This window comes from Phalaenopsis equestris, unplaced genomic scaffold (genome assembly GCF_001263595.1).
Source record: "Phalaenopsis equestris unplaced genomic scaffold, ASM126359v1 Scaffold000422, whole genome shotgun sequence".
Lineage (NCBI taxonomy): Eukaryota > Viridiplantae > Streptophyta > Magnoliopsida > Asparagales > Orchidaceae > Phalaenopsis > Phalaenopsis equestris.
The window spans coordinates 644,213-669,264 of NW_018164863.1; the positions used below are offsets into that span (position 1 = coordinate 644,213).

At 35.0% G+C, this 25,052-nt stretch overlaps 1 protein-coding gene across 1 annotated transcript in view; it reads right to left on the minus strand.

Moving 5' to 3' along the window:
- Positions 1-25,052, minus strand: part of LOC110027283 (GBF-interacting protein 1-like) — a 53,268-nt gene that overhangs the window by 13,345 nt on the left and 14,871 nt on the right. The window contains exons 5-6 of the mRNA XM_020728637.1: positions 22,772-23,313; positions 9,851-10,217 (exon numbers count right to left, since the gene is read on the minus strand). Of these exons, the coding sequence (XP_020584296.1) occupies positions 9,851-10,217; positions 22,772-23,313 (909 nt within the window). The remainder of the gene's footprint in view (positions 1-9,850; positions 10,218-22,771; positions 23,314-25,052) is intronic.

Sequence of the window (25,052 nt, forward strand, 5' to 3'; positions counted from 1 at the left end):
TCAAATACATAGCCTACAGCTTTCAGGTACCAGCAAATAACAATCTAATAACCTTAAACATAGATCTAACAGAACTCCAAACCACCTTCAAGTGCAGAACTACGATTTCAACCACTAAAATTAGATGATAAAACCTATTTATTGAGAAGCATCATATGCATGTCTTATTGAAACGAAAAGATGAAACAACCTTGCCAAAAAAAAAAAAAAAATCCAAACAACCAAAAAGAGAGAATGTGAATTTCTTTAGATCCATGTGTCACACATCTTGCGTTCCCTATGATTGTAGACGCTAAACTTTGCATTAATTTTACCTAAGAAAAATTATAAAATCTTGATTCCAATGAATTATTCAATTGATAGAAGAAACATAATTGTTGTATTTCTTATTAAGTAATTAATAATAAGTTTCCACGCCTAAGTCTGTCACGCCAATGGACAAGATACTTTTAGCATCCACCAATAATAAATAAAATTTCATCATTTAATACATTAGCATCTAACATAGGCTCGAAAATTATGACCGTTTCCCAGGACTCTCTGCCTTTATTTTTATTTATTTGTTTGTTTGTGTGGAAAGAGCTTTGGATGGTCAAATTTTCATAAGGTACATTGGATTTTAGATAAAACAGTAGCCATAGATTTTGCGAGGACTTCCGATGTGGGGTTCGAGGTTTTTCATAGGCTCAAGCCCCTATGGTTCGAGGTTTTCTAATAAAGGGAAAACACTTTCGATTAAGACTAGTTATTAAGAATTTAATATTCAACATACAATAACAATGAACTTGGGATTTTAAATTGTAAAATCTATCACTTGAAGCTTAAAGCGGATGGTGGGAAAATGAAGACAAAACCCAATCAAAATCTCATAGTTTCGTTGTTCCGAGTGTTTATGGACCCTAATATATTTAGTCAAAGGAGATAGTCGACCGAACATTGCTAAAAAATTCCTGTCAGCAACCATGAGTTGCATTACCCATTAGATCTTAGTAGATTTTGGGTGAATGTTTGTCTAAGGGAACAAACTTAAATCGACATTAGCTGACAGAAGGCTTTGTGCTAATCAATTATACCCCTATGATTCACAATTCAAATGGTAGAAAGTCGTTGGAGAACATTTGGGCTGCGGACGTGACCAAATGATAACATTTGGCGAAAACCCACATAGTCAGATCACTCTGGTCATAACCGCTACTTTATGGTGTCATTTCGTGCTGAAGCACGTAGGAAGAGAACTCGGGCCACGTTCTTACTGACATATAATTGCTTTGATTGTGAATATAATGATACACTTAACATAATATTAGCTCTTTGTGAGCTGAAATCAGTCTGCAATTTATCATGCTCGACAAACTGTTGTGGAGTGTAGATGTGATTTGCTTTAAGTCTTAAGTGATTCAATTTTAACTTGAGTATTGTAGTTGATTATTTTGAAAACCTTGATTTAAGAAATTAAGCCCTCCCATTGAAATATTTAATCAATACGATCATCATTGGGAATTAAACATTTTAACCTTTATATTTGAAGGGGCATTAAATTTTGTTATCTTAGAATTTTAGGGTACGAGTCACGTCGACTCTTATCCTTACAATGAGGAGGATCTGACTAGGTAAATTGAATTTATAAATTCTTACTTTAGGATTTTAACGTTTATTTCGAAATTAATAGACTTGTCAACTCCAGTCCTTGCGAGTATGAGAATCAAACTAGTTGATTGGGACTTACAAACATATCTTATAAACAAAGCAGCCCGATAGCCCACGAAGCATTCTTAAACCTAATATTTGAGCATTCAATACATTGGTTGGAGCATATGCGAACCTTAAATTTCATATGTTTGAATAGTTTAAAGGATTTGAAGATTTTGAAACCTCGTGCAACCTTTAAATTATAACTCCAATATTCAATTTTAGAATAAGAGATTTTGAAATCATGTATAGGATTCTTATCTGTATGAATCTCCTAAGGCATATACAATTCAAGGAGTATAAACTACATCTCGAAATATTTTCATGTATTTTCAATCATTGCATTTGACTTTAAAGACATTTGGAAATCTAAGATATTATATGGATATTGTCTTTTTGGAGTACAAGCAATGTTACATCTTCAAGCTTTAAGAGTACCATCTTTTGTTCTCTAGCATGTGTATTGAGAATAAGATGACGATGATGATTAATTTCAAATTTTAAGAAAACTCCATATTTCAATTATTTTACGTCCATAGAAGTCTAAGTTTGAAAATTTCAATTTTGAATTGATTTAGGAGCCTAAATCTGAAAAGCTTGATTTCAAAAAATTTTTAAATCTTATGAGATAAAATTTTAAATTCCAAATTTTAATATCTTTGAGCACTAAGAGTCTATGTTTTAAAAGCCCAAAAATTTAAAATTTTTAAAACCATATGAGCCTAAATATTAAAAGCCTAGATCCCCAATATTTTAAACCTTAAGAGCCCAAATTTTAAAAGCACGAGTTTTTAAATCATTTTAAAATTCAAATGAGTCACATTTTATTTTATTTTACATGTTCAAACTTTCAAATATCTTGAATTAATTACAAGTCCATATCACCAGAAATTTCGACAGGCTCCCGATATCAACCCTTGTTAAGAGGCACGAAAGAATGTCAATCTTCACAGCTATCTCAAAAAATTTGTTGGCCAGTATCGTAAGACAATACGACAAGAAGCAAACAAAATATTTAACTCACAATCTCAAAAGATGCAACGGGACTTCAAAATACCTGCAGAAAAAGGTTAGATTGCAAACAAAGAATTTCCTGAGCAGTACTTTACTTTCCTCGAACAATACTTAATTCCCACGGACAGAAACTTATGTTTCCTAAGACGGCTATTTTAAAATCCCAATTTAAAAAAGAGTTCTCCAAATAATTTTGTAATTTCCCTGAACGGTACTTAATTCCTGCGAACAGGTACTTGTGCTTTCTTCGAATAAGATTTTTGAAAATTACCATATTGCCCTAGTGTGTTATACCTTTCGAGCTCCAATGACGTTGAATGCGGCGGAGACAATGTCGACGAAATAAAATAAAAAATACAATGCAACATAGATATTTCTCTTTTCTTTACAATACACAATATAAAAATAAAATAAAATAAGAAAGAAAAACTAATTAAAGTGGCTCAGAAATGATTTTAAACTAGGCTCGGTTGCACAAAGAGAGAGCTTCGATTTGGACAGACAAGGAAGCGGAGGAGGTAGATTGGGCTAGGGCAAAGAGGGCCGCGTGGCTTCGGCTAGTGAGAATGAAGCGAGCAGAGGATTTTGGTGAAAAGGGCTTTGACTCTATCATGCAGGTTGCTCGAGGGAGGAAACATGAGGATGAGGCATCAAGTATAAATTTCGCGGACGGAGGAGGCGAATTTGGATTGTACGGGCTAAGGCAGAAAGAAATCGAGGGGCTTAAGAGGACCCAGGTGAGAAGGCGTCGAAGAAGAAAACTAGGACAAAGCAGGGTGAAGGAATGACGAAGCACATAGCAACAGAAAGCTCAGGCAGTGGCTACAGGTTGAATCGCAGGTGAGGAAGATGCATTTTTTGTAGAGCAGCTTTCGACAGAGGGGAATCGATGAGTGACTCGACCACACTGCTTTCGAACTGAAGAGGAAGTGAAGTGGAAGAGAGTGATACGTGGTGAGCGGTAAAGAACAAAAGAGAGGTAAGGACAGGATCGAGAATGGGAGTTTTAGGTCTTTCTATGTCATAATCTTGAAGTTGCGACTATATCGCAAAGATTTCGGGAACAAAGAAGGCATAGGGAAGGAGCTAGGACACAAGAAGATAGTGTAGGTGTGAATTAAAAGGATTACGGAGAATAACAAAGACAAAATAAAAAAGGAATAGTGCAAACCTGTGTGTGGTGAAGTGCGGCAAGGCTTCATGGTTTTGGACGAGGAGATACGCACATGATTTCTACAATAGACAAAATGAAAGAGACACGGTGCAAATGAAAAGACCTATCGCTTGGTTCATTTGCTTGTAATCTAGAGGAATGGGCATTTATTGAAGTCCACACTGGCTCTTTGACGAGAGGAGGTAAAATCTTAAGTTAATTAATTTAATTTTAATTAATATAACTAATTCCTATCTTTTTTTTTATTTATCTCCCCCTTTTTTCATTTTTATAGTCAACATGATTCTTCTAATAATAAATCATGACCTTAAATATCACAAGTAAATCAATCATTCATCTCACAAATTTATAATTTACTGATATCTATGGTATCTATAAAACAAATTATTTTAATATCTATTATAGAATACAAAGAGGAGCTGCAAATCATAGCTTGAGGTGGAGAATATGAATCCAAAAAAAAAACCATTCATGCCCAATTTTACATTATTTCAACTTCATTACCTACATCCATATTATTTAAAAAAAACTAGTTTTAAATATCTATCATACAAGAAGCCTTAAATTCATTTGTTGTGCAAGGCGAAAAGGAATCAAGAGATGGAACCTTATGAAATATGCATACAAGAAGCCTTATGAAATATGCATGATTATGTCGTCTCATCTGTAGAACCTCCCAAAGTTTTAGTGTCCAGCATCTCACGCATTCAAAAGAATTTCTTATGATTAATTGTAACCTCTTCAATAGAATTATGGTTGTCATAAGGCATAAAATGATTATGCATAGGTTATATAGGCATCGAAATCATGCATATGTTATACAAATGACTGTGCAAATATATTAGGTATAGAAACAATATAAAGTTCAATAGCATGCATAAGTTCATTCAGTTAAAATTTTATAACTATTTCATGAGAATTAAATAACATGGATCTATTACCAAATGAATTTGCATGTAAATTCAACCATATAAAATATCAAATTCTAACCGGATGCATACTAATGCATCAATTTGAGAGTGATTACAATTGAAAATTTTAACTGAGTTCTCCTCGTTTTCTAAAAATCCTCATAAATTCCTCATCCCTAGAAGACTTAACAGTTTTTAAAATAATACAAAGACATCATCATTAATAAATAATTTAATTATGCGTGCATCAACACATTTATTATATTGAATTCACAACACATTTATTATATTGAATACAAAAATATAACTTAGAAATCATTTTAACATGACAGATAAAATTGTGCTTCCTAAAATATTGTGACAATCCTAACACAAAATTCATACTAACATAATCCTAAGATTTACAATATATTATTATTTCTTTTCCTAGAGTCATTTAGTTCTATGTTGTGATACTATTTGTGCTACATTTCCTCTTAAACATGGCAAATAATAAATATATATATATGGACTCCAAATGGCGATTTCCGTCATCAATGATTCAGTTGCGCTCGAAGGAAAAGGGCTCGCACCTCATCGCCTTTGTTTCGACCTTCACCTACTGCGTTTCGTCGTCCCTCAGCTTCCGTCGTTTCGCGTCTTCAGCTTTGTTTGTTTCGACGCCGAGCTTCTGTCGGCTCGCGGCTTCGCGTCTCCCTGCTTTCCCTCTTCGAGTTTTCTGCTACGTCCGCGGCAGGTGGACTCTCTCCCGGCTTTGATGGGTGTGCTCCCTCCTTCAGTTGAACCTGACAAAGCTTCCTTCGACCATGTTGTGAGTAATCATCTGGTGGAGTCGGCTGTTGTCTTCTCCTCAAGCTATAAGAAATGTCGCGATGGTACATGTGATTGTCCTTTTGTTAAGAAGGGAAGTACGAAATGTGAGAAAACAACACTCTTTTTCTCTGATTTAGAAATTTCAACTTTGATTGAGAAATGCAAGTTCACTCTTATTGAAAAACTTCAGTGGGGGCACCCATCTATGAAAGTTATCAGAAAGAGTTTTGATGATCTCAAACTAATAGGCAAGTGGAAAGCGAAATTCTTTGATGAGAGATGTGTTGATTCAGTTAACCACGACCAAAGACTACGCTCGGATTTTCTCTAAAAAAATATTTTAACGTTGCAGGAAAGTCAATGAAGTTATTCAAGTGGTTTCCTGATTTCGACCCAAACCATTAACCTCCCACTGTCCCACTGTACCAGTATGGTTTAGTTACCTGGTCTAAAGCTGCACTTTTTTAATCATCAGGTTCTTTACTCTATTGGGGCTATACTTGGGGATCCTATGAAGCTAAATCTACCGACCTTCAATCTAATTAGGCATTTTATTTCCAGAATGCTTGTGAAAAAGCATATCACTTTACCTGATATTACAGAAGTCTAGCTGGGCACAACACAAAATGGATATTGACAATAAATTGACATGGAACATAGAATTTTTTATTGTACCAACTGTAAGATGTTTGGGTATACCCTAAACAAATTTCACAGACTTCATCCTAACATGAAATCTAAAGCTTAAGTGCATAAGAATGGGTCTAACCCCACTGCTCTGGACACATCTGCTCCACATGTGGAGGAAATTACCAATTGGTGTCTGATTAAATTGCCCCTGGGACCCCCTGACAATACTATTTCTGTTTTTGCGATTGATGTGTTGTTGGATGGCTCTTCTGGGCAACCTACACCTACACCTACACCTACACCTACACTTTATTGAAAACAATACTGAAGAATCCTTACCTACAAAGGAAAATGTTCGGACCAATAATTAGGAGAGCCTTGCAGCTCCTCATCCTCAGGAAATATTAGGTGCAAAGGCGACAATTCATACTTCACATACACTAGAACCTATTGTGGTTACAATGGTTGACAATCTTTCTACTGCGGTTCTACCACCTCATCCGAACGAGCAAATCGCTACTGCTAGTCAGGCGCAAGGAACTCATCAGCTTATACATGCCCAACAATCTATTGACCAACACACTGATTAGATGTGTCAGTTTTCGGATGAGGAATAACACGTTTACACATCCAGGAGAAAGAAGAAGAATGGAGAACTACTTGACCTCAGAAATCTAATGGATGATACATTGGTTACTTCAAGTAATGACACACAACTCACCAATTTGTTAGCTGGCTCTCTTCCTAGAACTAGAGACAAAGACATGACTAAATTGGGTCGTCCCTAACTTTTAGCCCGTTTTGGCGGTTGTGGTTTTTCGTCTTACATGTATCTTTTCTTTTTTTGTGATTTTTGTGTGTTGTACCGTGTGGGTAAGGTATCTTTTTTGGGCTCACTCATACAACCTATCTGTATCTTTCATTTCAATCTTATATATATATATATATATATATATATAGAAAAAAGCCCAAAGACAAATATATTATACTGAAAAGATACATAAATGTTGTATGAGAGGGCTTAAAAGAAAGCTCAACTCACACAATACAACGCACACAAAACTCAAATAAAACAAAGATACATAAAAGTAAAAACTAAAAAACCACAAAAGGACGCAAAAGTGTTAGGGATGTCCCACTTTAGTCCTCCCTCTGCCTCTAGTTCTTGGAAGTGAGTCGGCTAACAAATTGGAAATGTGAGTACAATTGCCCGTAGTAACTAAAGTATTATCCATCAGATTTCTAAGCTCAAGTAGGTCTCCATTTTTCTTCTTCCTCCTGGATGTGTAGACCTGTCATTCCTCATCCGATTGACTCATAAAATCAGTAGATTCCAACGTTGGTCGGACAGGAGTAGGCTTTTGCACATCACGATCCCCAGGAGTCTGAGTAACATTAACAGCTTGCTCGACCTGATGAGACGGTAGTGAAGCAGTAGAAGTATTGTCACCTGTATTATCGGTGATATATAGGGCATGTGGGCTTAGAAGACTCACCCTCTCCCCCACGAAAAGAGGTTCCAAAGACGGGGGAGCTACAACTGGGGACTGAATAGTTGTTATATTGCCTGCGAGAATAGTGATATCATCCGGGGTACTCTTTTGATGATCAATAGTGTCAATAACTTTGAGCTGATAAGGAGGCCATAAAATAACTGCCTCTGGCGGAGCAGTATGATTTTTTTGTCTGAGTTGGGGTTGTAGATGGTGACATTGAGAACTAGAGTGATCGAACATACGACAGTTTAAGCAATACGAACGAAAAAACTCAATCACTACTTTTTGCCAATATCATTGATGTTGTGTGCCCAACCATATTTCCTCAGAGGCGGGTGAAGTAATGTCTCTTTCTACAAGTACTCTAGCTTCAAATGGACGGGAAAGATTAAAAGTAAAAAATGTCTGTTTTGACTGGCTTACCATAAGCTGAGGGAATAGCGTACAACACTTTTTGAGTAAAATAATGAAATTTCAGAACAGGAAGGCGAATCCAAACCGGAATGATTGGTGGTTCTGTCTGTGGGTCAAAATCCACAGTCCATTTCAGAATCTTCATTGCTCTGTTATTGATATAGATTATCCTTCGAGCAAATAATCGCGTGTAATCTTCTTCACTATTTAGTTGTCTAAGAACGTGTCTTCCATCTAACAGTCCAATTTTTCATTCCCCAACAAGATGCATAAGCTCAAACTCCTTACGAATCAACTCCATTTTGGGATGGTCATACAAAAGTTTCCGTCCAAATTCATTCGACAGGGGAAGCAAGTTGAATACCTACAGCTTCTATAAAAAGGATGACATGTTTTTTATTCTCCCTACCAGGTTTCTTGATGTCCTCCGCCCACTCAATGAAGGAGGGAAAAAACATGATTTAGGTATGTCTGAGGCGTGGACACCCCCAAGTGCAGCAACATACGATCTTTCAAAAGCCATGAAGTTGCAGCTTAGCAGAGTAGAGAGCCGAAACCCGAAACAGGGAGCAGGAGCGGAAGCCCCTGCTATCTCAGAGCAAATAGAAAGGAGCGGAACTCGAAACGAGCAGGAGCGGCGAAGCCCCTGCGATCAGCTCGAGCCCGAGGACGACGCAGGAGCACAGACGCAGTTGACGCAACCGACGCAGCTTGACGGACGCAGAGATGCACGAGCAGCAACGAAGCCGACGACGCACGTCGACAGCGGCGAACCTCGAGAGAGTTAGATCGATGAAGAGAAACCAGGGATCACCATGGAGAAACCCAAGCAGGGATGACTGTATATATATATATATATATGGACTCCAAAAGATTTTATAAGCACAAAACTCCAACAGTTACAAATCATAAAAAAAACGAATTCACGGAAAAAAAATTATAAAATATAAACATTTTCATACTAGAGAACACTTTTACTGAAAAGTGTTCACAAAAACAACCAAGAGAAGAACACCAAAAATACTAATATAAGATAAAATGTAAACATATTTCAATCCATTCTTCTCAAAGCACATATTGTGTTTCTAAGATAGTAGACATTCAATTGGCATCAATATCAAAAGTTCCAAAATTTTGATAGAAGAAAAATGGCTATCATAAATAAATAGAACAAGTTAGCCAGTATTACATGATGGAACAAGAGTGCATGAAGCACTATTTGTTATTATGGAAACACTATATGTAGCATGAATGCTGAATAAATCAATCCCACGTGAGAGAAAAGGCATGCGGAGAAAAAGGAGAACAGAGAAAGGAGAATGAACATAAAAGAGGTAGAAAAATGATGGTGAATCAACCAAATAAAATGAGATGATGCATAACAGCAATATAAAATTGTAATATGAATAATTAGCAAACACGAGCTCCATATGCAAAAACAAAATTATTAATATTCATAATAACAGGCTAACAGGACTTCAAGCTTCCAAAAAACATAAACATTTTACTAGGAAAAAAAAAGGGTCATGAAAAAGTTATTCCAGCAAGTTTGTGTGGGAGTTGAGATCGTGTGTGTGCTGGACACCAAAAACAAAGAGCATATCAAGCAACGTATAGCCATATAATAAAAGAACTTCAAATCACAAACCACCCAATAAAACAACCATGGAAAAACCTTATTGGAAGCAACAGGAACTAATGCATCTTACCTTGATGGAAGTTCCTCGGTAGTCTCCTCAATCTCTCTTAATGACTCTGATGGTTCTGTTGGGATTTCTTCACTATCAGGTTCATTTTTAAACCCCACAGACAAAGTAAAGTTGGAATCAAAACTTCCAAAACTTAAGCCACTTCTTTCAGACTCAGATACTTGCAAATGATCTGGAATAATGACATGTTTGGTGTCACAAATGAGCAAGTTCTCCAACTTCTTCTGTATCTTCGTAGCATTGTCAAGAACAATGGGGTTAACATCTTCCCCTGGGTGAAAGTCAACAACAGGGGTACTGAGAACTCCAGATACTGTAGAAGGGTTCACAGTTGTCGCCTTAGGTTTCCACTCTTTAGCAGGACCAGCTGATGAAAGATATATAATCCAATTAAAATATCAAATAAGTTACTCAAAGAAAACAGCAAAAGCAAAAATATAAAGACCGTAAGAAAGAAAAAACAGCTTTAGAAGATGAATGGCATTTCTGAAAAAAACTTTTCAATACACAGCATTATAGATTGTTTAGACCTGTTAGAGTCCAAATAGCATTAAAGAGTAATAATCCAAAAAGTTTTCAAGTTTTCTACCAAGCTGAATCTAGATAGAAGCCGCTCACAATACAAAGATGCATAAATTTTCCCACAACTTTGGAATATACCTTGAAGTTTTAGCTGATGTAACAGCTTTTGGGTTATAATATTAAATGTTGGGGTCTATCCATAAAGGTTTAGGATTAGTCTATAAAACGGTGCAAACATTTTCAAGCAAATATGAGTGAACACACTGTTAACAAATCAAAGGTCAAATAATCACTTGTTGAATATCATAAGATTATGATTGGGAAAGAGGAAAATATTTGCTAGAGTAATCCTACACTACCAAAATATAATCCCAAAGGTTCTGGGATTTTATTGATTCTAATGCATTGTGATGTAAAATTGAAGTGGATGTTCATTGATCCGATAATAAAGTGTGAAAGTATTTCATGCATGCTGTGTGATGAGTGGGAATTGAAGAAATTAATTTATGTTGATTTCTTTTGAGGGTGAAGCATTACTCTATCAGGCTTTAGCATTGCAGTAAGTTTATCTTTCAGTATGAATAAAAAAATAATATTTATTATTGGATCCAGCATTTCATTGAATATAGAATCCTTAGCAATAACCTTAGAACATGACCATATGGTACTTGACATCTAAAATAATCATAATTTCAATTATGCGCTTCCTACAAACACAACTAATATTCACGTTTTGCTGCTCCTCCCAGCAGCTCAGTTCTCCAGCATCAATAACATGAGAATCATTAAGAATTTTTTTAAATGCCCACTAACCATCAAACTAACTGTGCTGCCCACATGTCGGTAACTTTATCTTCCCTTTTTTTCCTCCAACCTTGTTAGGGTTTCCTCCCTCTTCCTGGGCAGTTCATAGCTCCTAAGCCATCTACATCATCACCTAAGCAAGGAGAGACTACAAGAAACTACATCTATAAGTCTTGCAGTGTAAGACTATGAAGATAAATGGGCGACAAATTAATTCATGCGTGTAAGGGTGGGCAGGTGCGATACATTTAGTGTTATTAAAAGAACTAGGTTCTCCCAAGATTATATAAGTTCCTAATGCGGTTCCTAAAGCGCAAGTTGTTAGGCGCTACAATCAACTATTTTGATTATGAGAAATACTTTTAGAGAGTATACTATGGCAATCATCACATTAAAATATTAAATTACAGTAAAAGTTTTTTTTTCAAATGTTAAATCTGTATATTAAAATGAAAACTTAGTTGAACAGATGTCTGAAACAACATTCCTGTAAGGCCCCAAATAATGCTTAAATTTTAAAGAAATGTGTAAATTAAGTATGTCGTTTCTAAAGCCAAAGCTGCCACAGCACTGTATTTGAAGCACTCCAAGTCTTATGTTGTTTTCACAATCTTGTCCTCTTCATCATCAAGGTATGTTATAGTAGAAAGGAAAGCTCTTGTACCTATATTTGATTTAGCTAGCTTCCTAATCATTGTTTTTTTCATTTTGTAATTGAACTCTTGGAATTTTGTTACACCATCCCATATTAAGGAAGTAAAGCATTACTTTGTTTGGAATGGCTAGAGCTTTTTGTAAAGAAAATTGTAACGGTTTTTTAGAAAAAGCAACTTCTTCAAATGCCATTATGGGTATTTTAAATATTGTTTTCTTTAAAAAAATCAGACCGCAACTTTCCTATAGCTATCACGTTTTAATAAGTTTGGTTCTAAAAAACAACTTCACTATAGAAATTTTTTAAAAACAAAAAGAAAACAGTAGCCAAACAGAGTATGATAGTGATCTGCAAAGCAAAGTAATGAAAAAACTTCCCAAACAAACTCCAAATCTTCATCATCAAAACACCATCTTTAAAATTTGAGATATTATCAATCATCTCTCCAACAGGCCACTCATTACTATCATCAATGCCATGAAAAAAAGATCAAATCAATGGCATGCTGCATCTCATGACGAACCTTAAGGGCTTGATCATACTTCACAAAAACTAGATCATGCAATTCTTCATAACTCAATCAATGCATAGAAAAGACAATCCTCAAACAGTTTATCATAATTTATTAGTGTAATATAAATTCTTTCTCATAATAAAAAAATTGCACTACAAAGGCACATTCGTCATTGCATATCGCCATACAAGAGATGCTCACCAGAGTGGCACCTAAGCAAAAGTGCTAGCCAAGGAAAGGTGTGAGGTGCTAGAGCCTCACCTCACTTCAGCGCCTAGTTGTAATAGCATTTGATTTATGTCCATTAAGTTTTAGACTTGTTTATGTGTGTTTTAAATATGTAATAATGGACGAGCCTTGTCTCTCCTTTTCAAATAATAATTTTTTACGGCAAATGTTTAATTCTTGAGTCTATAAAAGAATAGCAGGTCTTATTTTTGGGAGTTATTACACGATGAATTAATTGGGAATTGAAAGTTCTCATAGTGGCAACTCTTATGATTCTCCCCCAATAGAGTTTCTCTTCGCATTTTCATCTCTCACTATCAAGACATTACTTTCAGTTAATTCTTCAATCTTTCTGTCTCTCAACATCATTGCTTCTCTTATTTCAAAATCTTCAACTTCCCAATAAGTTGCTGCTATCAATTTGATATAGAAGGCAAACCACAATTCATTCACCTCGTTTACATCCCCTTTGACCATATCAACAGTATAGCCATCATGGTTCCATGATCGCCTGCAAGTCTACATCACATCTTGTTCATCATGTCTAATCATCCTCTCCTTTTATTTTAGCTTGCATCTCCATTGCTCACCTATCCTAAAGCTTACCATCATGTGTCACTCTTACCTCTCGTGTCCATCCGTATGACCAATAGTCCATGCTTTGCCTCATGCAACAATTTATAAGCTTCCTTGCTCAACCATCATCATCATAAAACTTGTGCCAAGCTCATACAAACATCACAAAATTGACATTCCGACAGGTATATGCTCCACTTGCAATTGCATCTTTGCTTATTCAGCTCGTTGAACAGCATGCCCTCATTCACTTGATTATGGTTTTGAATTGCTCATTCTTACCCACTGCATTCACCTCACGATTATGTTAATACAGATCATGCATCATGCCCACCCCCTTATCTTTCGCTTGCTCAATTGCACCAGCAACACAACTCTCTTATCACATTGAGCACCTACAAGTCCCTCAGATGCCCGCAACAATTTTTACTGTAGAATTCTAGAAAAGATTTTTACTTCTTGTTCACTCTAATGCATTACATTCTATATATATAAAATAGTGAAAGGAAAAAAAAAGAATCCCTCCAAATAGAAAAGAACAGATATTAGAAAACATAAATAAAAGAAAAGACCATTAGTGGAATAATATCGGAGGAGGAAGCCCAAATCACAAAAGAAACACAAATATTATTATTGAAATTGATATCCTGTTAAAACGGCGACTCACAAAAACTCACAACAGAAAAACGAAAGAAAAACGGAATAAAACCCAAATCTTGCAATGGCAAGGAGGGAAGGTAGCGGCTGGTGTGTGTGGAAGGAGGGGAGGTGCAGCTGCAGGTTTAGGGAGGTTGGGGAAAGTGGGGCTACAGGTTTTGGAAGGACAGCAGTTGGAGTTGGGAGGCTGGGAAAGCGGGCTGCAGTTGTTGAACAGACAGCTGTAGGTGTTAGGAGGCTGGGAAAATGGACTGCAGTTGTTGGAACGGCAGCTGGGATGTTGGGAAGCTGGGAAAGCAGGCTGCAGGTGTTGGAAGCACAGCAGGTAGGTCTAGGGAGAGGCGGGAGTGGGGAGGGGGGAGGTGGGCTGCAGGTTCTTGGAAGGACAGCTGTAGGTTAGGGGGAGGATGGGAAGGCTGCAGGCGTTGAAATCAGGAGAGATCTGGTTGTGGCTGGCCTGGTGCGGGACAGACGATACGACAGCAGGGAGAAGGATAGCAGAAATCTGGCGTCACACTGGAAGCAGTCCGGCAGGTCTCGAATAGGGAACTAGACAAGGGAGCGCGCAGGGGAGAAATCGTCGAGCTTTTAAGAGGGAAATACAGGGTGGAGAAGTGCTGGAAGGTGGACGGCAGAGAGCAGATGTTGGGTTGTCGGCTGGGAGGCAGTAGAGGGCAGCAGAGAGATGCAAAGGAAGGCGGGCAGCGAGCGGGGGACGATGGCAGCAACCAACAAAAGGAAGATACAGGCCACCTCAGAGCAGGATACAATCGGAGCACCGCCTATGGTGAGATATAACCCTCCCAAGGAAAGAAAACTTCATACAAAAAATCTAGAAGGGAAAAACAACCAACAAAATCTAACCCTTCGGGGGTGGGGGAAGAGAATTCCCGCCAAATGAAAAGAGAGAGGCGGCTTATTAAAACCTATCCCTTGCTGAACTAGATTGAACCAGTTCAAACCTTAGTCCCCGCATCATGAAATATAGTTTGAGAGAAGAAAATAAATTCCTCCCTAATATGGATTTGTACTTTCCTACACTTTCCCTCAAGCTAGTTTGTATATATTGTACAAATTAAGCTTGGGCTTCAAATTATTATGACTGTACCTTGGTAATGCTTTGGTAAGAATATCTGCAATCAGAAGTGATGTGAAAACATAATTGAGTTGAACAATTTTATTGTTAACTTTTTCTAAGATGAAGTGTCTGTCAATCTCAATGATTTTTTTTCTATCATGATACACAAGATTTTTGGCTATATTATCACTAAACAACTTAATTGTATCTTTCGTCTCAATATTAACTTCCCTTAATAGCCTTCGAATCTACACTCACATATCCTTAGTGCAAGAGCACAATATTTAAATTATGCATTACTCCGAGAGACAACAACTCGCTTTTTTGCTTCTCCACATGATGAGATTGCCCCAGATGTATGATGGTATCAAATTATTAATTTCCTATCAGTTACCTCTCTTGCCCACCCAGCATACGTGTAAACCTCAATCTCACGATTTTTAGTTCTTTCGAAGAGAAAATCATATCCAGAGATAATCTTCAAGTATCTCAAGATTTTGTTAACGGCTTCCATATGATCCTTGTTTGGATTATTCATGTGTCAGCTTACCACACTAAAGTGTACAATATTAAGTCTTATGCGTGATAGGTAACATAGTTTGCCCACAAGTATTTGATATCTTTTTTTTTTTCAATCGAACTTCATTCTTTACTTTTGTTCAACCTTTTGTTAGAATCCATGAGTTTGTAGGGTTGTAATCGAGCAGAGCCGAGTCGAATATATCATGGCTCGGACTTGGCTTGGTATAATTATAAGTTGATCGTGTTCGGTTTGAGCATGTGTCATGAGTTCATATATTGTTCAAGTTTGACTTGTTTAAATTCTTTAATATTTGAACTTGATTTGTTTATGACAAGTCAACGAGTAAAATTCAAATGAGTATCAATAAATAATTTTACAAATCTGAATAAACCTACAAATTTATCGATTATAAGTTCTATAACATGAAAGATAACTCATGAATCATGATCATATTTTAGCATGATGATACTTTCAAGTTTGCACCCAACTTCCATATTCAAATGTAGATGTTGGTTTTCCTATAGTGATATGCACTTGTCATTTTTCTAACTTTTTTAGACAATTTTAAAGATATCTTTTATATTGAGTCGTTGCATCATTCTTATTCTTAATCATATATAACTTACAATGATTGCAGTGCACTTTCTCAACACCACTTTTGAATCGGGTCGAACTTATGCGAATAGTGGAAAGGGGGGATATATGAGAGACTAGAGTTTCTAAGATCATTGCACGTCGCGATCTCATCGTTGCGTTCGATTCTAACATGCCCTAGAAACTCAGGGTTTCGTATGTCTCAGGCGAAACGTGGAGACGCAAAACTGTGAGATACTAGAGAGAATGTGAGGTTTGCGAGAGTTTAAAGTTAATTTTAAGGAGCATTTCATACATACCACATAAGTTCTATATATTTTCACATCTAACACCTAAACTTTAATAAAATAAATATATAATCAATAATTAATCTAAAATATTATTGATATAATAATATATTACTATTAAATCTATAATTAAATAAATTTTATTCGATTAAATTTTATTTAAATAATATATGACGTATGATACGAGTTATCATCGAACTTAATATCAAGTATTTAATAAATTATTGAACAACAAATGAATTTGTCCGTGAACATAAATGAACAATTTTGATTATGCTCATGTTAGTTATTTTAAGTTCAGAGCTTTTAAAAATTGTTGTTGATTTATTCATTTGAACGAACATGATCGAGTCTTAATCGAGTTGACTTTGAGTTGTTCATAGAGTGCATTGGTTCATTTACAACCTTAAGCACTAGACTTATACTCAAGCATGCCAATTTTAATTAAAAAAATTAAAAAGTACTTCCTTTTTTATATGAAAATTTCCTCCTTAAATCGAGCAACCTCCATTCCCAAAAAATATTGCGGAGTCCCGATGTCTTTAAGCTCAAATTTTGTTACAAGCAACTTTTTAGTTGATAATTTCATTTAAATTATCAACTATCAAAATAATATCATCTACATATACTATGACAATAAAAATTTTGCACTATGATTAGAATTAACAAACAACGTATAATCAGCTTAACATTGACGACATCTGTTTTTAATTAGTATTTTAGCAAACCGTCATATCAAATACGAAGAGATTGCTTTAAGCCACCTAAGACCTACTTGAAAACCAACCTCTATTGACTGTATTTTCAAGCCTAGAGGTATATTCATGTAGATTTCATATAGATCTTCATTTAAGAAGACATTTTTAACTTCAACCTTTTTCCATGAGGTAATTCTGTAAATGTCAATGTGTTATTCTTTTCTAGAGCCTAAATTTCGTCCTTGAATGCCAATTTTCATGTTGGAATCTTTAAAGCTTCTTCGATAGAGTTGGGAACATGCACACTATCAAGATTTGTCACAAAAGCCCTATAAGATTGTAGAAACTTCCTATAAACAACATATTTTTCAATTGGATGACAAGTGCACACTCATAAACCATTCCTGCATGCAATTGCTTGATTATAGTGGTCAACCATGGTGTCAGAAAATCATGAGTTACAAAATTCATACCATTAAGATTATTGAGAGGACTTGGTTCTGGCTCTTGAAAGTTTTAGATCTGCATAGTTCATCTACATGCTTAGTGGTCCTCCTGGTGTAGACATGAAATTGCTGACCTATGTTGAGGTGTGAAGTAGAGACAATTGAGACAATTTCTATGACAAAGTTTGGTTCTTCAAGTGGAGCTGGTTGAGGAACATAATTTGGTTCAATTTAAGGAAAAATGGTACAAGTATCTTGAAAAAAATTTCAAATATGTTATTCACTCGAATTCTCTGCCTGAATTTATATTTGAGAAAATAAGATTGATTTTCAAAGAAGGTGGCATTCATAAAATTGTATATTTTCCTAATGATTAAAGAATAGCATTAGTACATTTTTTTAATGGTAATGGAGGAAGATGTAAGTGAGTAACTTGGGATTAAGTTTAGTGTGGTATTGTTGATGGATGTGAACAAAGGCAGAACAACCAAAAACCCATAAAGGTTAGTTAAAAAAAGAGAGGGTGTGTGGGTAGGATTCCATAAAAACATTATAGGGAATTTGAAATTTTAAAATTCTATTAAGCATCCTATTGATGAGATATGTGATTGTAAGAATGAATTTCCCCCTAAAATATTTAACAAATGATTAAACATTAGTGGCACGAACATCCTATTTTTATTGAGAAGTATTCACACAATAACTTATATGGATAATACCAAGCTTGGAAGATGAGAACTAAGGATGAAATTAAAATATTCCTTAGCTTTATCAATTTTAAGAGTTTAAATTTTACTTTGGAATTGAGTGAGGTCCATGAAATGAAAAAAATTGAAATATAATGGTTGTTTCAAAAAAATGTCCATGTTGTTCTTTTGAGATTCCATGTTGTTCTTTTGTGATCATCTATAGATGACACAAACATCATGCCCCATTTATATTGTTTATTTGTGAGGGTCTCCGGGGTCTCCGGAAATTACTATAAATTTAAATTAAAAAAAAAAAAGGATATGAAGGCTTACATTGCAAATTAGAGTATACATGTCTGATATGTTTTACAAGTTCGCAAGTTTCACATTGATAAAGATTAGAATTTTTTAGTGATAAATAAATACGAAAACATCTTATCATGTATGTAAAATTTGGATGATCAAGACTAAAATGACTCAACATGACTTGATTTTTAACTGAAATTGCATTGACAGAATTTAAACTAGACTCAGAAATATAACTTGACGGATGACATTGCATACCGATGAAGTTATTTTCCTTGAGCTAGTATACACCGTCATGCATCTCAGTATTGTCAGTCATCTTCCTTGAATCCATAACCTGAAAAAACACAATAATTAGAACAAAATTTAGTCACATATTTAAGACCAAAACCAATTTTATTGATTGAGAGTAGGTTGCAGTTTAATTTTGAAACATAAAGACAAAATAGAGATGAAGATGATTTGTCAATTCGACTGATTTAGTTGTTGCTATTGGTGAGAATGAACTATCATCTATTCAAATTGCAGTGTCTGGTCCATTGATTGTAATTTTTAAAGACAATGATGTCTCCCATAACATGATCTGAGATTTTGGAGTCAGCTATCTAAGGTTTTAATTTATTACTTTGGACACCAAAAACATGGGATAAGATAATTTGGTATGCAAAAAAGCTGATAGGTTGCTAGGTAGAGGATTGTGATGCTCGTCCAGAATTGAAACTGTTACTGGATATTTTCTACAACACCTCAATTTACTCTCAGGTGAACTGATTGAATTCTGAATTTTTATTGATTGTGACAGCAACATTTGCTCGGTTCTTCCTATCATATCTTATATTAAATGGCTTCCAATATGCATATTTACCATGCAATTTCCAACATATTTTCTTTACATGATCAAGTTTCTTACAATGATCGGACCACGATCACCCTTTCTTGGTCTTGTTATTTTGAGAGAAACTTTAAATGTACAAGACCGATCATTCAACAGATGGTGCGGTGTGATTATTTGTCATCATCAACTTCTTTCTACTCTCCTTCCTTTGAACATCTGCAAAAGCATTTTGAGTGGTAGAGATGGGTTTAATTCTCATAATTCTCCCCTTGACTTCATCTAGGTCTTCGTTGACGGCAATGAGAAATTTGATGGTTCTTTTCTATTAAGTAATTCTTCTATACAAAAGCAAAGTCATCATGGCATTTTCAGGAATGAACCTCACATATATCTAGTTGCAGCCAAATGTGATTGTTGAAATTGAGTAACACTCAATTCTTCTTGTGGTAGATTATGTAGATTGATCTCAACCTGAAATAACTTTGAAGAGTTTTCAATGCTAGAACAAGTTTTGTATGCAACCTCTCATATGTCTTTAGTGGTCCTATAGAGCAGGAAGTTTTCTCCAACCTTAGAAGTAATGGAATATATTAATCATGACAAAACCATATGGTTGTCGGTTTTCCAGACCCCTTATTTGGAATCAGCCATTTATGAGGCTGAAATTCTCTTGTGAGATGCCCATCTTTCACTCTGTTATAGATTTATATGAAAACGAACAACAACCATTGAAGAACATTATGGTCATACAGTTTATGGTTCATGATTATGTGAGAGTTCACAGTACGATAGGGATTAAAGATGTAGGCTTGGATTAGGAGGTAACTTTCGAGAAAGAGAGTTGTAAGTTCATGGCGTGTTTGACCATAATAAGAATGCGAAGCCCAAATTGCAAAAACTTGCTGCTGTGACAAAAGCAAGAGTACCCTTAGTTTGATTCCTTGGTTGGAGGGGCAAACAAGAACTAAAGAGGACCTTAGTTTGACTGCTCAACTGGACGAGTGAACAAGAACTAGACGTGGTCGGGACGTTTGTAAGCTGGCGACTAGTCGAATTGATCGCATAGTTGAATCGATTACATTGTTGAATCTATCGCAGGGCTGAATCGATCGCTGCTTCAGTGAACCATAACGAATTGAAGAGAGAAAAATTCTAAGATTTGCTTGAACTGTTTGAGCGGGTGTTCTAGTCGGGCAGAAAAGATGAATAGAAATGAGTGTTATGTCCAAGCATAAGAGTCGGACGATGAGCATGAGACGAAGCAATGATCTCGAAGAGGAGAAGCAGCAGTTACTGATGCATATGAGAGGGCTTGTGCGTCGAACAACGGTGTCAGAGATTCTATGGATCTATCGTCGTTGACGGAGTTGAGGAATTGGTTCGAAGCTTTATTGTATGGAGCCGTCGTTGAAGATGAGGAGGATGCCTTAGCACTTTCAACCTCGACAATTTCAAAGGAGAAGAGACAAAGTTGATACCATGTAGAATTCTAGAAAGAAATTTATTTCTGATTCACTCTACTATATTACACTTTATTGCATATATATATATATATATATTGATTATAATAATAATAATAATAATAATAATAATAATAATAATAATAATAATAATAATAATAATAATAATAATAATAATAATAATAATAATAATAATAATAATAATAATAATAATAATAATAATAATAATAATAATAATAATAATAATAAGAATGAAAGAAAATAAAATAGAAATCCCTCCAAAAAGGGAAGAACAAATAAATAAGAAATATAAATAAAGAAAAAGTCATCAGTGGAACATATTCTGAGAAAAAGAAATAAATTCCTTCATAATACATATTTGCACTTTCCTACTCTTACACTTATCCTACACCATTCTAGCTAGCTTTATCGTTGTGCAACATCCAAACAGCTTAATTGGTAACACAATTAATCATCTAAATCCAACCAGACCCAAATAAATCCAACCAGACCCAAATAAAATGAAATGAAAAAAAAAAAAATCTATTAGCCAACAATTAAGTCAATTTATTAGAGTGCAATAAGAGCTTCAGCTGTCAAAGATCTTTCCAAAACTCAACATTTTCTCGTGTCTGAATAAGAGAATCATCTGTTGATGTTAGTCCATTCCCTTTGTCTTGATGTATTCCTAATTTGCCTTTATTATTCCGAATAAGTTTTGATCTCTTTAGTACGATTAAAGTCTAAAAACCTCCGCTTCTCCCTCCAATAACATTTACAAATCTCTGAAGTATAGTTCTTTGCAACCCAAAGAACTGATGCACGTGGCATGCTAGTTGATAAATGTTTGTTTAGTATTAGATATACTATAAACATGTTTTATACATGAAATAAAGGATACCGTATTTCCTACCTGCTAATCATAATATGTTCTAAGAAAGTACTTGAGCCATAAATCTACAAAATGAGTCTCCTATATAAGGAGCTATACTACAATGAATGAAAATTTTAAAAATCTGGTGGCTTCTATACCAAGGAATGTCTCCTCTCTGACTTCTATACCGATGAATGTCTCCTCCCTATGACTTCTATTGATCTCTGTCTATATTCCTTACCTACCAACTCATGAGCTGTGTTCATTTTTACAACTTTTTTACCCATTTTTCACTCTAATTCATAGATTCTCCACCTAAACTAATTTCTTTAATTCTCTATGCCTCATCTTTAACAAGGTACTATCAGAGAATTAGCTGAGTGACGTATGACAAATTAAGATTTAAAGTTTATTGCATAAATCAAGTACGAGAATTGAGATGCAAAAAGTTATGGGACAATCACAATCTGCAACCTGCAAATTCTTATCCTCAAACAATACTTTTTTGCCCTCGATGAAACGTGAGAGTATAATAGAAATCCAATACCCTTCTGAATAATAAGTAGACATTCAAATTCAAAAAGCCATGCTACTTCAAAATTTATGCACTTGTTGAAAACCAATCGCACTTCCAAACAATGAAAAATACAAAAAAAATAAATTAAAAGTAAATAATTCACCAAAAAAGTAAGCCTCTAGATAGCCCAGGAAACAGCATTTCATATACTCTTCAAGTCTCTCCCCGGATAAAGGAATTGAATCTTGAAAGTAGAAAAAATAACACATCTAACAACAAAGTAATTCAACTTGTGACCATACATCAAACACCTATTTATAAAAACACAAATTCACTTTAATCAAGATTAAAGAAAAATTGTAAGCAAAAACCACCCTCTTAACAAAAATGCGGGAGAAATAAAAAAAAACATAGAAGACTTAGTCATAACTTCATTTAATCCGAGAGGATAAGCTGCCAAAAAGCCGATTAAAGAAGGATGTTGCACACAATTTCAATAATAAGATTTAATCGTAAGCATACATGAGGAGATTTTGATGTTAAAAAATAAGTGATCTATCATGTGACAGGGACTGAGTTACCTTCCGATTGAACATGAAAAAAAAAAAAAATCAAACAAAAAAAACAGACATCTAGAATTTTCCAAAGAGAAACATACCCTTGATAAGAGCAACAGCGTGCTGTGACCGGTTGCTATAATTGGAAGAGGGCCTGCTGCCAGAGGCACTTGTGATGGAAGAAGACGGAGATGCAGTTTGAGAAGTGTTATGAACTTTCCCCCCCTCGATTTCGTAAAAGTTCTCATGAACTTTCCCATTAGCAAAAGTATGGCTCTTTTCAGATTGAACTATCTTTTGTAAGAATGGCAATTCAGAACCACCAATATCATTAGAAACAATCATGTCAGTCCCTACTTTATGCTTAATCACACCCACACTACTGGGAGCAAGTCCATCATTAGATGAAAGTATGACCAGGTCTGATGGTGAAGCATAAACACCTGAAGCAGGAACTGCTGAGGTGGATGATGAGCTCTGACCACTGCTTGGTAAGGAAACTTTTCCATCAGTTGAAGAAGACCCAACCTTACTGATAATCACAACTGAAAGTCCTTCCATTGAAGAACCAATATTGAAGCTATGCTTGTCAGATGGTAGATGCTCGGATTTGATAGGTCCATTGGGCATGCTAGACATGGAACTGAAGAGCACAATCATACAAAAAGAATAGAGAAAATTAGTAATGATTTACATCAATAAAAAAGACGTTTGTTTTCAGTTTTACTTGAAGGAAAATTTAAGGAATATATGAAGATAGTAAATGTGATGAAAAACAAAGTAACCAAACACACTCAGACTGTACATTGAATCAGTAGCAATAAGACTCCCCAAGTTGTATGCTAAAGTACTGAGAAGTTGATAATCATCAACTCAGTAGAACAAATATATCAAAACTAACAAAATACAAGACTCAATATGCTCGAAAAATAAAAAAACAATATCCATTTAGGCAAGCCAAGTACAATGTAAAACAATATTATTGATGCAAGAATTTAAATGATTTGGCACAATAGGCAAGAAATTATAGTAAGATTTAATTTAAAACATCACTAAAGATTAATTGTAAATTTATCACTTAAAACTAACAAGAAAAAGAGATTATGATAATTTCTTCTCACAAGTGGAAGGAAAACTATTGTTTCGTCGTCATATCCCAACTACTTGGGAACAGCATCATAAATCCACTCTTTGCCATCCGATTTTTATTAGAGTTACATGAGTTAAAACTATCCATCATAAATCATTTTGAATAACTTTTTTCATGCAACTTTAAGTACCCTTTATCCTTATTCCCTTCCACTAACTTGGACTAATCTGATAGCATTTCTACCCTTCACCGTGCATGTCTGAACCACTTAAAATTGTTTTTAATCAACGTATTTTCAAAAAGACGTCACCCCCACATTTTCTCTAAGTTGTATGCTAAAGCAATGAGAAGTTAATTATCAGCTCAGTAGAGCAAATATATCAAAAGGCAAAAAACGACTCTATGCTAGAAAAACAAAATACAATATCCATTTAGGCAAGCCATGTACAATGTAAGACAATAACATGGATGCAAGCAACTATATGATTTGGCACGATAGGCAAGAAATTATAATAGGATTTAATTTACAACATCACTAAAGATTAGTTGTAAATTTATCACTAAAAACTAACAAGAAAAAGAAGGAATGATAATTTGTTCTCACACAAGAGGAAGGAAAACTATTGTTTCGTCATCATATTATCATCATTACCATTATCATTATCCCAACTACTTGGGATCAGCATCATAAATCCACACTTTGCCATCCGATTTTTATGAGAGTAGCATGAGTTAAAACTAATCACCAAAAATCATTTTGAATAACTTTCATTCATGCAACTTAAGTTGCCCTGTGTCCTTACCCCCTTACACTAATTTTATGGACTCAACTGATAGCATTTTCAACACTTCACTGTGCATGTCTGAACCACTTAAATTTGCTTTTTAACCAATGTATTTTCAAATAGACGTCACACCCAAATTTTCTCTAAAATAATCATTCCTTGATATATCCTCCCTAGTTTTGTCAAACTTTCATGTTAGTATTTTCAAATAATGTGGCAAAATGGTAGATATTAAAAACTTTTTTACAGTCCAATAATTTGATCCATATAATATTATTGGTCTAATCGTTGTTTAATAAAATTACCTTTAAAACTCCATGATATTCTCTTCACACAAAACTTCCAAAACACTTCTTCATGTTAATAATACCAGATTTATCTCTATATCTCCAATCTTGTCTATAATAGATCAATGATACTTAAACCTATCACATCTAGCTATAATATTCTCTACTAATAATATTAAATGATAATTTCTACCATCATACTCATCAAATTATAAGACAA